This window comes from Polypterus senegalus, chromosome 15, assembly GCF_016835505.1.
Source record: "Polypterus senegalus isolate Bchr_013 chromosome 15, ASM1683550v1, whole genome shotgun sequence".
Classification (NCBI taxonomy): domain Eukaryota; kingdom Metazoa; phylum Chordata; class Cladistia; order Polypteriformes; family Polypteridae; genus Polypterus; species Polypterus senegalus.
In genome coordinates this window covers 96,567,548-96,581,651 of record NC_053168.1, presented here as the reverse complement: position 1 = coordinate 96,581,651, position 14,104 = coordinate 96,567,548, and the positions used below count along the sequence as shown (strand labels likewise).

At 40.1% G+C, this 14,104-nt stretch overlaps 1 protein-coding gene across 2 annotated transcripts in view; it reads left to right on the top strand.

Annotated features, from left to right (window-relative positions):
• The window catches only part of dcaf13 (ddb1 and cul4 associated factor 13), a 253,923-nt gene extending 240,836 nt beyond the window's left edge, over positions 1–13,087 (top strand). For both annotated transcript variants that reach the window (XM_039736440.1, XM_039736439.1), the window contains exons 10-11: positions 10,573–10,736; positions 11,792–13,087. In XM_039736440.1, coding sequence (XP_039592374.1) covers positions 10,573–10,736; positions 11,792–11,879 — 252 coding nt within the window. In that variant the 3' untranslated portion in view covers positions 11,880–13,087. The remainder of the gene's footprint in view (positions 1–10,572; positions 10,737–11,791) is intronic.
• Positions 13,088–14,104: the final 1,017 nt, after the last annotated feature.

Sequence of the window (14,104 nt, the reverse complement as noted above, 5' to 3'; positions counted from 1 at the left end):
TTTTCATAACTTCTTTAACACACTACTTCGCTGCGAAGCGCAGGTATTCTGCTAGTATTTAAATATATGTCACAGATTTTTCGCTGGTTTGCGGATTTCTGCAGACAATGGGTCTTTTAATTTATGGTACATGCTTCCTCAGTTTGTTTGCCCAGTTGATTTCATACAAGGGACAGTATTGGGGGATGGCTGAGAAGCTACCCAATCAGAGCACGTATTACGTATTAAATAAAACTCCTCAAAGATATACGTATGATATGCTTCGCACACTTAAAAGCTCTAGCAGCACGTATTGATTTTTGATTGTTTGCTTTTCTGTGTCTCTCACTTTCTCTGACATTCTCTGCTTCTGACGGAGGGGGTGTGAGCAGAGGGCTATTTGCACAGTTGCTGTTTGCCAGGAGGATACAGATGCTCCTCTCAAAAATGCTGAAAGACTGCCTTCACATTGCTCCCTTTTTCTTGCATCCGCTTTATCCCGGTGCTTCGCATACTTAAAAGCCCAACAGCTCGTATTGATTTTTGATTGCTTGCTTTTCTCTCTCTCTCTCTGACATTCTCTGCTCCTGATGCACACTCCTTTGAAGAGGAAGATATGTTTGCATTCTTTTAATTGTGAGAAAGCACTGTCATCTCTGTCTTGTCATAGAGCACAGTTTAAACTTTTGACTAAAGGGTGTTTTTTCATGTCTAGAGGGCTCTAATAATGTTAAACTTATTTAGAAAGTAAACAGGTTTTCTATGCTGTAACTGCGAAAATATTAGATTTATAAATAAAGAATCCTACTTCGTGGAAATTCATTTGTCACGGTAGAGTCTGGAATGGATTAACTGTGATAAACGAGGGTTTACTGTATAACTGTGCGGAAAATATTTATAAACATTGTGGGAGAGTTTATAAGGGCTTAAAATATATAAAAATAACCATACAAACATATGGTTTCTATTTCACGGATTTTCACCTATCGCGGGGGTTCTGGAACGCAACCCCCACGATCGAGGAGGGATTACTGTACTCTTGTTGTAGAGTTAAAGGGATAATCAATAAAATATAATGACAAAACTGAAAATAATCTTTCAACATGCTTGGTTAGTTCATTGTAACATTGATAATTACTTGCAAAATCCTGTAAAATGTTTGACTTGTTTTGAATGCACATTTAGCAGGTTAGAATTTTTCTATTTGCGTAAGGCAAGATGGGGTTCCAGCAGTACAGTGTATATTATCACATTTCAAAGTTTGTTACCCCCCCAACAGTAATTTTCCATTAGCTGTTACTCTAAGTAAAATCGTTAAACAATTAGAGATTATTATTTTGTTGTAATACTTCACCAATATGTTTGATCAATATGCCAAGACTTGAAAGTTTTAACTTTGATTATCATAAGTGTAATGGAAAGTAAGTGTTGTTTCCTCTATTCCACCTTTGTCTGTATTTGTAACAGATGTCTGGTACATCCTCCTAAATGTGTGGCAGAGAAACAAAGATCAACATGCATCATTTTTAAATGCATTGTGTTCAAAAGGGTGGTCCCAGTTGTCCAGTTTTACCAGCCTTACTCTGGTCTAGAAATGTGTGTAGTGTAGACACCAACATACATTAAGTAAAATTATATATCATGATATTTGCAGAATTTGGACGGTCATATTATATATAACAGTATAGACCAAAAATGTCTCCAATGAAGTCCCTCTGACCTAATTTGCATTAAAGCAATTACTGGGGTTTGTTTTTTTTTTTTTTTTAAACTTGCAATCAAACAAAATGTATTTTTATTATATTTGACCAGCCCTCACTGACTGACTCACTCATCACTAATTCTCCAACTTCCCGTGTAGGTAGAAGGCTGAAATTTGGCGGGCTCATTCCTTACAGCTTACTTACAAAAGCAGGTTTCATTCCGAAATTCTACACATAACAGTCATAACTGAATCCTACTTACGCACATATATATGGCCATAGCCTGCAGCTCGGTCGCCGTGTGAGGCGGACTTGCGTCCCCTATCACCACGCCTCCCACGTAGTTGGCTGCCTGCCTATATTGCGCCCCCCCTACCCACGCCTCCCACATAATTGAGTGCCTGCCCATATAAGGCCCTCCGTCAGCAGCAATCCAGTAGAAATGCTGCCGCTAAATATTAGCAGGCAGATCAAAAAGTTAATACCGGGAATGCCTGTTAAACATCTTAGATTCACGAGTAGCGATTTGGGTGGTGAGATGTCTATCGAGGTGGACTGGGGAAAAAGGAAGAGACATTTTTAACGCATGGACTCTCACCCAGGAGGAAGCCAAGGTACTGAAAACTTATTAAGACCGTTTTGAGGCGTTTGTCATGCCTAAGGCAAATACGATATTCGCGAGATACAAGTTTAATGAGAAGACGCAGGGTATAAACAAGACTTTTGATCACTTTGTGACGGAGTTAAAATTGCTGGTGAAGGACTGTGCTTATGCAAACGAAGATGAGATGGTCAGGGATAGACTAGTGTTTGGCACAAACTCAGCGAAAGTGCGAGAGAAACTTTTAAGTGCCGGGTCTTAGGTAACAATAAATAAAGCCGTGGACATCGCAAGATTGACCGAGATAGCACAAGCACAGCTGAGAACCTTCGATGCATGTACTCCGAGTGGCTCACTTGAACTGACTGTGAACGCAGTACGCAGACAACAAGCAAGAGCTCCAAAGACCGCTGAACAAAAAACGCAGTACACAATTGAGAAGGCAGCAAAAGAATATGAAGCGAGTGATACATACAAGTATATTCATAAGTGCAGTTACTGCGGAAACAAAGCACACGGTGGAAAAAGTCAATGTCCAGCTAAAGGAAGACACTGGAAAAAATGTGGTAAATTGAACCACTTCACTAAAGTTTGCAGGACTGGGAAAGGTAAACCCGTGCATGCAGTGTGTGATGTCTCAGATAAAGATGAAGACGAGCTGTTTATTGATGCAGTAAGAAAGGAACAACCCTCTGAAGCTGAACAAGCCTTTGTAGACATATCAATAGGAAAGCAATGTGTAAAGCTTAAGTTTAAATTAAGTTCATAGACACGCTGCTGCTAAATATTCGCAGGCAAATCCACAACTTAATACTGGGAATGCCTGTTAAACATCTTAGATTCACAAGTACCAATTTGGGTAGTGAACACTTCAATGAATGAAACCTGTTATCTTTACGACGGTTGACAAACACGGAATGTAACTTGAACACAGCACAACCTCCAAATACGAACCTGATTGAAAGAAATAATGATAATCAAATCCTTGTTGACAGCAACACTCATAACAGTCACAAAACAATCACATTTACAATCGTGTTACATTATTTTTAAAATTTTTCCTTTTTCATAACTTCTTTAACACACTACTTCTCCGCTGCGAAGCGCAAGTATTTTGCTAGTATCCTATAAAACAAATAGCTGAACATTGTTGTGTAACTTTCTGTCAACCTTCTACGAAGTTCAACAAGGTACTTAGTTTTCATACTTTTCCTTCCAATGCGGAAACCCAATGTAAATGGATCGCAGCTATCCGGAGAGAAAGAGAGAGAACTTTATGGCTAGTCCTCATACCTGAGCTACACATTCAGCAAGGAGGAGGATGATAAAATCCTCGAAGTCCACTTGTACGCTTCAGCTCTGGATTTAGCAGTTCTCGACCTAGCGCTTGATGAAAACATTTCCGTTAGAGAGGAGATCCTCCAGCTGAGGAAACAAATTGAGTCCCTTACAATGAAGCAGTGGTTTGGCATTCACTGTTTTGCTGGCTCAGACAGGGACATTCTCTTTTTTGCAAGGTAAGATGTCCAGCAAACTCGTTATTATTTATTAAGCTAACATACATATTCTTCTGGCCCTGAATAGAATTTAATAACTAATAAAAACCTGGTGCTGATGTTGTGCTGATCTGGCAACAGGAACCTGTTACTAATATGTCATTTTATACAGCGCTTTAACAACAACATTATTTATTTATATAGCACATTTTCATACAAAAAAAATGTAGCTCAAAGTGCTTTACAAAAGTTCTTTCACCTCAAGTGTCTATCTATGTGTGAGGTGCCTGAAATTGTTTAGTGTAAATATATCATTATTTGAAATACATGCATTTCATGTGTGTTCTGTGTAAGATGAAAGGAAATGCAAGGCTAGAAATGCTGAACACATACCTAAAGCAGAAACTTTTTCCGAGTTATACTAATAATGACGAGAAGTGTATAATGTGTAAAGACTAAAGTCCAAATATCAAATAAACACATGCGCTTTTATTCAAGAATATAACCAAAGTAAAAAAATTCAATTTACATGTTTCTGTCAATGAGTTAAAAACCCATGTTTGATTTGAGTCTGTAACACATGATGTAAATTTTGGCTACTTGTAAAAGTTTTTTTTTTTTTTTATTCAATTTTGTTCTGTCAGTGACAATAACGTGGTACGACGAACTTGCCTCACTTTCTCTGAGTTGATGAATTAGTTCTTGTCATTGTGATGTGAAATGTTAAACGCTGCAAAATCGAAAGCAAAAACAACAAAACCTTTTAACCTTTAAAAGTGAAAATGATAGAAGAAAAGTAGTCATAATACCGAAAGTAAGCCAAATTACATTGAAAAAGAAATGATACTGATACTTTGGAATGTGCGACAGAAACCAAAAAAAGAAAAATAAACTTTGTTAGGCATTAAGAGTGCTTAAATCTTGGTAGCCCCTGGCAGTGAACTGTCGCCACAGCTATTAACTGTTAGTCATATTGTCTACTAGTTATTTGTGTGTGAAGATTTGTTCAGCCCTATCACTGATAAAAACAAAACTGAGAAACTGAATGTATGTCAATGCAGTGCTTCGTCTCTCAGAGGCAATACTGCAGACATGGTTATCAAGTATTCCTTGCAAAGAAGCGACAGCAGATTTTGAACTAGATTTATTTTAATTTTTAAATGTTACTTTCTTAAAATTTCAGACCTAGATGATAACTTTTTTTTAATGAATTATGTTTTGGATTTGTTAGTTCTGAGAAAACAGCATGTGCGAGAGTACCTCGTTTCCATCCCCTTGTTACAATTACCAGTTCATTTTCGGTTCTTATTGATTTTTTTTTTAACAGTGCAGAGTAATTTGGTTTTGTATACTGAGATATATTCTTAATGCCTGGATTAGCACACTTAGCGCATTAGCACAGGGGGCAACATAGTGAACTGCCATAGGGCATCTTTAAAGCCAGAAGCAGTTGATAGACTTGTATTTCTTGCACAAATTTGTGAAGTTGCTTTAATGCTTGCCATGAATTTATTTATTTCTTACAAATACTAGCATAAATATAATGTTTCAATATGCTCTCTAAAAATTTTTTGATGAATCTACTAAAGTAGTTAAAGCACCTCCTCCGACACTGCCTAAGTCCATCCATCCATCCTCTTCCTCTTATCCGAGGTCGGGTCGCCGGGGCAGCAGTTTAAGCAGAGAGGCCCAGACTTCCCTCTCCCCGGCCACTTCTTCCAGCTCTTCCGGGAGAATCCCAAAGGCGTTTCCCAAGCCAGCCGGAGACATAGTCCCTCCAGCGTGTCCTGGGTCTTCCCCGGGCCTCCTCCCGGTTGGACGTGCCCGGAACACCTCACCAGGGAGGCGTCCAGGAGGTATCCTGATCAGATACCCGAGCCACCTCATCTGACTCCTCTCGATGCGGAGGAGCAGCGGCTCTACTCTGAGCCCCTCCCGGATGACTGAGCTCCTCGCCCTATCCTTAAGGGAAAGCCCAGACACCCTGTGGAGGAAACTCATTTCAGCCGCTTGTATTCGCGATCTCGTTCTTTCGGTCACTACCCATAGCTCATGACCATAGGTGAGGGTAGGAGCGTAGATCGACTGGTAAATTGAGAGCTTTGCCTTACGGCTCAGCTCCTTTTCACCACGACAGACCGATGCAGAGCCCGCATCACTGCGGACGCCGCACCGATCCGCCTGTCGATCTCACGCTCCATTCTTCCCACACTCGTGAACAAGACCCCGAGATACTTGAACTCCTCCACTTGGGGCAGGATCTCTCCCCCAACCCTGAGAGGGCACTCCACCCTTTTCCGGCTGAGGACCATGCTCGGATTTGGAGGTGCTGATTCTCATCCCAGCCGCTTCACACTCAGCTGCGAACCGATCCAGAGAGAGCTGAAGATCACGGCCTGATGAAGCAAACAGGACAACATCATCTGCAAAAGCAGTGACCCAATCCTGAGTCCACCAAACCGACCCCTTCAACACCCTGGCTGCGCTTAGAAATTCTGTCCATAAAAGTTATGAACAGAATCGGTGACAAAGGGCAGCCCTGGCGGAGTCCAACTCTCACTGGAAACGGGCTCGACTTACTGCGGCAATGCGGACCAAGCTCTGACACGGTTGTACAGAGACCGAACAGCTCTTATCAGGGGTCCGTACCCCATACTCCCGGAGCACCCCCACAGGATTCCCGAGGGACACGGTCGAATGCCTTTTCCAAGTCCACAAAACACATGTAGACCGGTCGGGCAAACTCCCATGCACCCTCCAGGACTCTGCTAAGGGTGAAGAGCTGGTCCACTGTTCGCGACCAGGACGAAAACCACACTGTTCCTCCTGAATCCGAGGTTCACTATCCGACGGACCCTCCTCTCCAGAACCCCGAATAGACTTTTCCAGGGAGGCTGAGGAGTGTGATCCCTCTATAGTTGGAACACACCCTCCGTCCCCTTTTAAAGAGGGGACCACCACCCCGGTCTGCCAATCCAGAGGCACTGTCCCGATGTCCATGCGATGTTGCAGAGACGTGTCAACCAAGACAGTCCTACAACATCCAGAGCCTTAAGGAACTCCAGGCGATCTCATCCACCCCGGGCCCTGCCACCAAGGAGTTTTTGACCACCTCGGTGACTTCAGTCCCAGAGATGGGAGAGCCCACCTCAGAGTCCCCAGGCTCTGCTTCCTCATTGGAAGGCATGTTAGTGGGATTGAGGAGGTCTTGAAGTACTCCTCCCACCGACCCTAACGTCGAAGTGAGGTCAGCAGCACCATCCCCACCATATACGGTGTTGACACTGCACTGCTTCCCCTCCTGAGACGCGGACGGTGGACCAGAATCTCCTCGAAGCCGTCCAAAGTCGTTCTCCATGGCCTCTCCAAACTCCTCCCATGCCCGAGTTTTGCCTCAGCAACAACCGAAGCCGCGTTCGCTTGGCCTGCGGTACCTATCAGCTGCCTCCAGAGACCCACAGGACAAAAAAGTCCTATAGGACTCCTTCTTCAGCTTGACGGCATCCCTCACCACCGGTGTCCACCAACGGGTTCGGGGATTGCCGCCACGACAGGCACCGACCACCTTGCGGCCACAGCTCCGGTCAGCCGCCTCAACAATAGAGGCACGGAACATGGCCCATTGGACTCAATGTCCCCACCTCCCTCGGGGCGTGGTTGAAGTTCTGCGGAGGTGGGAGTTGAAGCTACTTCTGACAGGGGACTCTGCCAGCCGTTCCCAGCAGACCCTCACAACACGTTTGGGCCTACCAGGTCTGACCGCATCTTCCCCACCATCGAAGCCAACTCACCACCAGGTGGTGATCAGTTGACAGCTCCGCCCCTCTCTTCCCCCGAGTGTCCAAGACATATGGCCGCAAGTCCGACGACACGACCACAAAGTCGATCATCGACCTGAGGCCTAGGGTGTCCTGGTGCCAAGTGCACATATGAACACCCTTATGCTTGAACATGGTGTTCGTTATGGACAATCCGCGAGCACAGAAGTCCAATAACAAAACACCTCGGGTTCAGATCGGGGCCATTCCTCCCAATCACGCCCTTCCAGGTCTCACTGTCATTGCCCGTGAGCATTGAAGTCTCCCAGCAAAACGAGGGAATCCCAGAAGGTATGCCCTCTAGCAACCCTCCAGAGACTCCAAAAGGGTGGATACTCCAAACTGCTGTTCGCGATACGCACAAACAACAGTCAGGACCCTTCCCCACCCGGCGGAGGGAGGCCACCCTCTCGCCCACGGGGTAAACCCCAATGCACAGGCTCCAGTGGGGGCAATAAGTATGCCCACACCTGCTCGGCCTCTCACCGGGGCAACTCCAGAGTGGTAGAGAGTCCAGCCCCTCTCAAGGAGATTGGTTCCAGAGTCCAAGCTGTGCGTGAGGTGAGTCCGACTATATATATATATATATATATATATATATATATATATATATATATATATATATATATATAGCAAATTCCGCGCTTGGCAGCGAGAAGTAAAAAACGGAAACATTTTAATAATAACGTAACATGATTGACGTCATTGTTATGAGTGTTGCTGGCATGTATATTTTATATATATATATATATATATATATATATATATATATATATATATATATATATATATATTTATATATATATATATTATATATATATATATATATATATATATATATCTCTATACTAATAAAAGGCAAAGCCCTCACTCACTCACTGACTCATCACTAATTCTCCAACTTCCCATGTGGGTGGAAGGCTGAAATTTGGCAGGTTCATTCCTTACAGTTTCCTTACAAAAGTTGGGCAGGTTTTATATCGAAATTCTACGCGTAATGGTCATAACTGGAAGCAGTTTTTCTCCATTTACTGTAATGGAGATGAGCTTCAACGCCGTGGGGGAGGAGTTTCGTGTGACATCATCACGCCTCCCACGTAATCACGCAGTACATAGAAAACCAGGAAGACCTCAAAAAGCTGAAGAAAACATGCATTATATAATTGAGAAGGCAGCTAAACAATAAGAAGCGAGCGAGTTACATATACAACCATATTCATGAGTTCTGCTACTGAAACAAAGCACGATGTAAACCTACACTTTAAATTAAGTTCATAGACAGGCTGCCGCTGGCGTTTGTAATTTAGTGCCTGCCCATATAAGGCCGTCCGTCAGCGGCAATCCAATAGCAAACTGCTACTAAATATTCACGGGTGAAGGACTGTGCTTATGGAGAGGAAGATGAGATGGTCAGGGTGGTGTTTGACACAAACTCAGCGAAACTGCGAGAGAAAGTTTTAAGTGCCAGGACTAAGGTAACATTAAATACAGCCATGGACATAGCACGAGATGGCACCAGCACAGCTGGGAACCTTCGATGCATGTACACCAAGCGGCTCACGTGAACTGGCGAGTGCACAGATAAAAAGCAACAGTTCCAAAGAGCGCTGAACAAAAACCGAATTACACAATTGAAAAGGCAACAAAAAATATGAAGCGTCTGATACATATAAGCATATTCATAAATCCAACTACTGCGAAACAAAGCACACGTTGGAAAAAGTCAATGTCCCGCTAAAGGAAGACAGTGTAAAAAAAACCCGTGCATGCAGTGTGTCAGGTCTCAGATAAAGAAGACGACGAGCTGTTTATTGATGCAGTAAGAAACGAATCGATGAAAGAAACCTGTCATCTTTACAACGATTGACAAACACGGAATGTAACTTGAACACAACACATCCTAAAAATACGAACCTGATTGAAAGAAATAATGATAATCAAATCCTTGATGACAGCAACACTCAGTAACACTCACAAAACAAATACTGTATATTGACAGTCATGTTACGTTATTTTTAAAATGTTCCCTTTTCTTTTCTAGCTTTTTTAACACACTACTTCTCCGCTGCGACACGAGGGTATATATATATATATGTATATATATATTTCCCGATCTACATACTCGAATAATGGATACTTTATTCGCCATCAATGATTGTTTTGGTAAAGCCATACTCAGTGTAAGATAATGCATGTTTTCTTCAGCGCTTTTTGGAGGTCTTCCTGGTTTTCTATGTGTTTCAAAAGACATAGAAGACGAGTTTTGTGGTGGATAGCTTCTGGGTGACAGCATGTATCTCCCTTGTGTATATCTATCAACACACCTGTGACTAACCCTCAGCGGCTAAGAAACGGTATAACCCAGCACACCAGGAAACACACAAAATGTGGGAAATTTAATGCATAATGTAATTTATTTACTTCATTTAATAATTGTGAATAACATTATGTAAATTATATACACAAAGAATTTACAAATTTCCACCAGAGCTGTTCAGGTGATAACGTATGTATGTATGAATGAAGCATTAGAAACACCACAAAATGACACATGCAAAGCACAAAAAGATAAAAGTAACAGCTCGCCCTTTATGGAGCTCTCTCAGTATTTGTTTAGTACAGCTTGGTTAGAATTGTCTGTGCCCAAGCTATCCACAATGATTGAACTTGGCATGCATGTTTCAGTCAGACTCTGAATTAGGAATGGTAATACCTTTGCATGAATACTTCCAAAATCATGTAATTTTACTGAAGCACTTTCATGTTACTGAGCTGAGCTGGTGAAAGGGGTGCAAGTTTAGTATATTTAAAGAATATAAAGGGGCTTCTGTGTTTCTGACACAGTACACTAAAAGTTAACACAGCTTATCAAATAACCTCTTGTTTACATACAGCACTGTCTCTGTCAGTGTAGAATTTTTTTTTCACATTTTGTATTACTAAAATTATACACATTTTTTTACCTCCTTCTCAAGCTGACTCCTAGAGAAAAGGCTGCGTTCAACTATAATCAGAAGCTGAAAGACAAATTCCAGCATCACCCTCAGATTAGACGTATTTCCCGTCATCGCCACCTGCCTAAACCTATTTTCAGTCAGATTAAGGAGGCCCGCATCATGAAGGAAGCTCGTCGCAGAAAGTAAGTCTAAAGAGCAATCTATTAAGACCAGTTTTAAATGGCAGTATCAATCTAGTTAGAAAATATTGTAATGACTTTTCATTTTCAATTTTTATCTTCTTAAAATTTGCTTTTAGAAATATTTACAAAGTACAGTAAATCTGTCCTGTTATTAACGTAGCTAATTCATTTATAATGTAGAATGCTAAACCTTAAAGTAGTAGCAACATATTCTGTGGAGGAAGAGTGTCCAATATTTTATGTAGGCCAATTTAGAGACACAGTAGACCTTCCAGAATGTCTGTGACAATGTAAGAACACAGAAAACATCCCAGTCCTCAAAATCAGTGGATCAGAAGAGTAGAATAGCAAGTAAAATTATAGTATCACTTAACACCCCAGCCCGTGACTTTAATGAAGTATTAAATATTGGCATTAAAACGTGACACAAAATATTTTGGGTTATAAGTCTTGTAGCTGCCAGTTCAGTTCATTGTGTTTCTCTGAGCATTACCCCCAAATTACCGATGCACTAACTGTATAAATACAGTGTGCATATTTATTGTAATCTTTTAATTTCTAAATATTAGGTAAATGTCTTTGGATTGAATTTTGACTTAATTATTACTATATATAATACAGCATTATTTTTTTTACATTTGATTATAGCTAAGCTTGAAGACTAGCTGAAAATCCTGTCATGTCTCCTAACTTAATCTGAGATGTGTTTTTATCTATGACTTTTCAAAGTACCACCAATTCCATAGTTGAAAAATTACAAGGAAAAGAAAGATTTAGCCAGTAATACTATTTATCCATGTACTGTATTTTGTATTAACATTTTCTAGCCTTGAAATAAGAACATGTAATTTTGTGCTTTCTTTAAGAAATTAATTCACTAATTGTTGAATTTATATATGTTTATCTTTTTTGAGAGTCAGGCTGTTACGTAACTTAAGGTTAATTCAGGAAAGTCTATGAAGCTTTGCAGTATTTGGCCTTAACGTAAAATGAATGGTTTGAAAATAGTAACATCAAACGTAATTTTTTTTCTTTCTTTTTTTTTTTCTTTTCAGGGAACTGAATCGTCGAAAACACAGCAAACCCGGATCTGTTCCAGTTCTGTCTGAGAAGAAAAAGCATATTGTGGCTGTTGTAAATTAATGTTAAATATGAGAAGCTGATTGCATTTGACTACATTTTACCAAATATGTTAACTTTTTATGAAAATAGTGGACAACATATAAGGAATGTAACAGGCATTCATAATATTTTGCTAAAATATACTTATAAATTGTATGTAAAATGCTTTATAACTATTTGCCTTCTAAAATATGTTAAAGTTCTTCTAAAAATGTACTTATTTTAAAATTAGTTGCCATTCCTGGTACAGCTATAATGGGTGGATTAAAGAGGCATGCTATGCTCATTTAGTTATGTTTATACCATGTTAAACAGTTAAAGTGTATTTTGAAATAATTCCTTACTTGTAAATGCATCTTTTATCAAATATTTGTTGCAATATGTGTTAATCTTGTAAATATCACATGCCCATAAAAACCTACAGATTTCTAGATCGCTTTTTAACGCAATTCCTCTTTCTGGTAAACTGACCCTTTTTTCTCCCATTTAACCTCCCAAATAATAAAGTAATGCATGTTCAGTAATTTATAAATTTTTTTACATGATTATTTTGAAAAAAAAAACTGGAACTTGATCTGTATATCATAGTGGTGTTTATTATACAAAAAGAAGCAAGGCATGGGAAATTAATCAGCACTGTACTTACAGAGTTTAAGAGATGAAGTGATAGAAGCTGAGCAGGGTAAACAGGAAAGGATTACATGGTTATTTCCATAACAGAAACATGGCAATTCTAATTTCATCTTTTATTTTAACACTTGACAGTTTTGGTTGTAGTATAAAATATAGCCCATTTTATGTAAATTGTAGCAAGTTCCTTAAATATACATATTTATGAGAATCAAAAATTTAAACTTCAATTGTTTATTTGAAGTTAGTAAATTAACTGTAGTTATTATTTATAGTAATATTCTTTGGCTGGTTCTGCTCTACCTACATATCTTCAATGATGTTCAAGTCTACAGACCGTGTTTTTTGAGGTACTTTATAGTAGCCATTTTTTTTATTATTATTAATTAATTATCAGTAAGACTGCCACCCAGGAGGATGTGATAATAATGTGGTATTAGAAAAATGTTAACTTAGTTAATTATCAGTTTTACATTTGGCAATACTGGATATTAATCAAATAATCAGGCAAGGGTCCTACTTTATTTATCTTATCTTTATGTCTCTGGGCTTGATTGTATGGAACATTACATGCCTTTAATAAATTCAATAAAAAAAAATCCAAAGGACTGTGAAATGGAGAATATTATCCCATTATATAACAAGGATGACCAGGCAGATCTAAGCCACTATAGGCTAGTAAGCTTAACATGCATCACAGGTAAATTAATGGAAGAAATTAAGGACAAGATTTAGCAACACATAGCAAGAACAGATGTTTTACTGAACAGACAGCATGGGTTCAGAACATGGAGGTGTTATGTCTTACTAACATGCTGCGAGGAAGCAACAAAAGGATATGATCAAAGTGGAGTATATGACATTATTTATTTTGACTTTCAGAACGAATGAAAGGTTGGACATCAAACTAAAAAGTGGAAGTTCATGGTGTTTGTAGATAGATGCAAAATTGGCTCAGACACAGGAAGCAGATGGTTCTGGTGCGAGGAACCCTATCAGAATTGGCTGACATTGAGTGTTTTTCCTCAGGGGTAACTGTTAGTGTTTCCCCGTAAAATAAGACCTTCTCCAAAAATAAGCCCTAGCATGATTTTCAGGCTGCTCAGTAATATAAGCCCTACCCAAAAAATAAGCCCTAGGCAAGATCGTCAGCTAAAAAGTAAGGCGCCTAAGGCCAGGTTTATACTTAACGCAATGTGACGCTTGTGCCCGAAACATCCATTAAATTCTGAGGACACCGTGCCACAATATCTCTGAACAGGATGTTTAATAATTACATCCATCAATTCGGGGATGCGCCCATTCGAACATGCATCGGCGCAAAACAGAAACAAAATCCCAAGACGAGGCATCAGCTCATTGCAAGGTGAACACAAGTCACACACTGGCGTAATTTTAACATCACCAAGTCCTCAAACCTTTATGTCTTTTGATGGAAAACTGAGCCCACTGTGGAAACCCACCATGAAAAACATGTAAACTCCAGGCAGGGATCACAAGGGACGTGACTTTCGACAGCAGTGATAACTCTCTGCCATGATGCCACCCCATATGTGTAACTGTTAACAGTATTCATTATTTAAACAAAGTTAATGATTTATCTGTAAATGTAACAT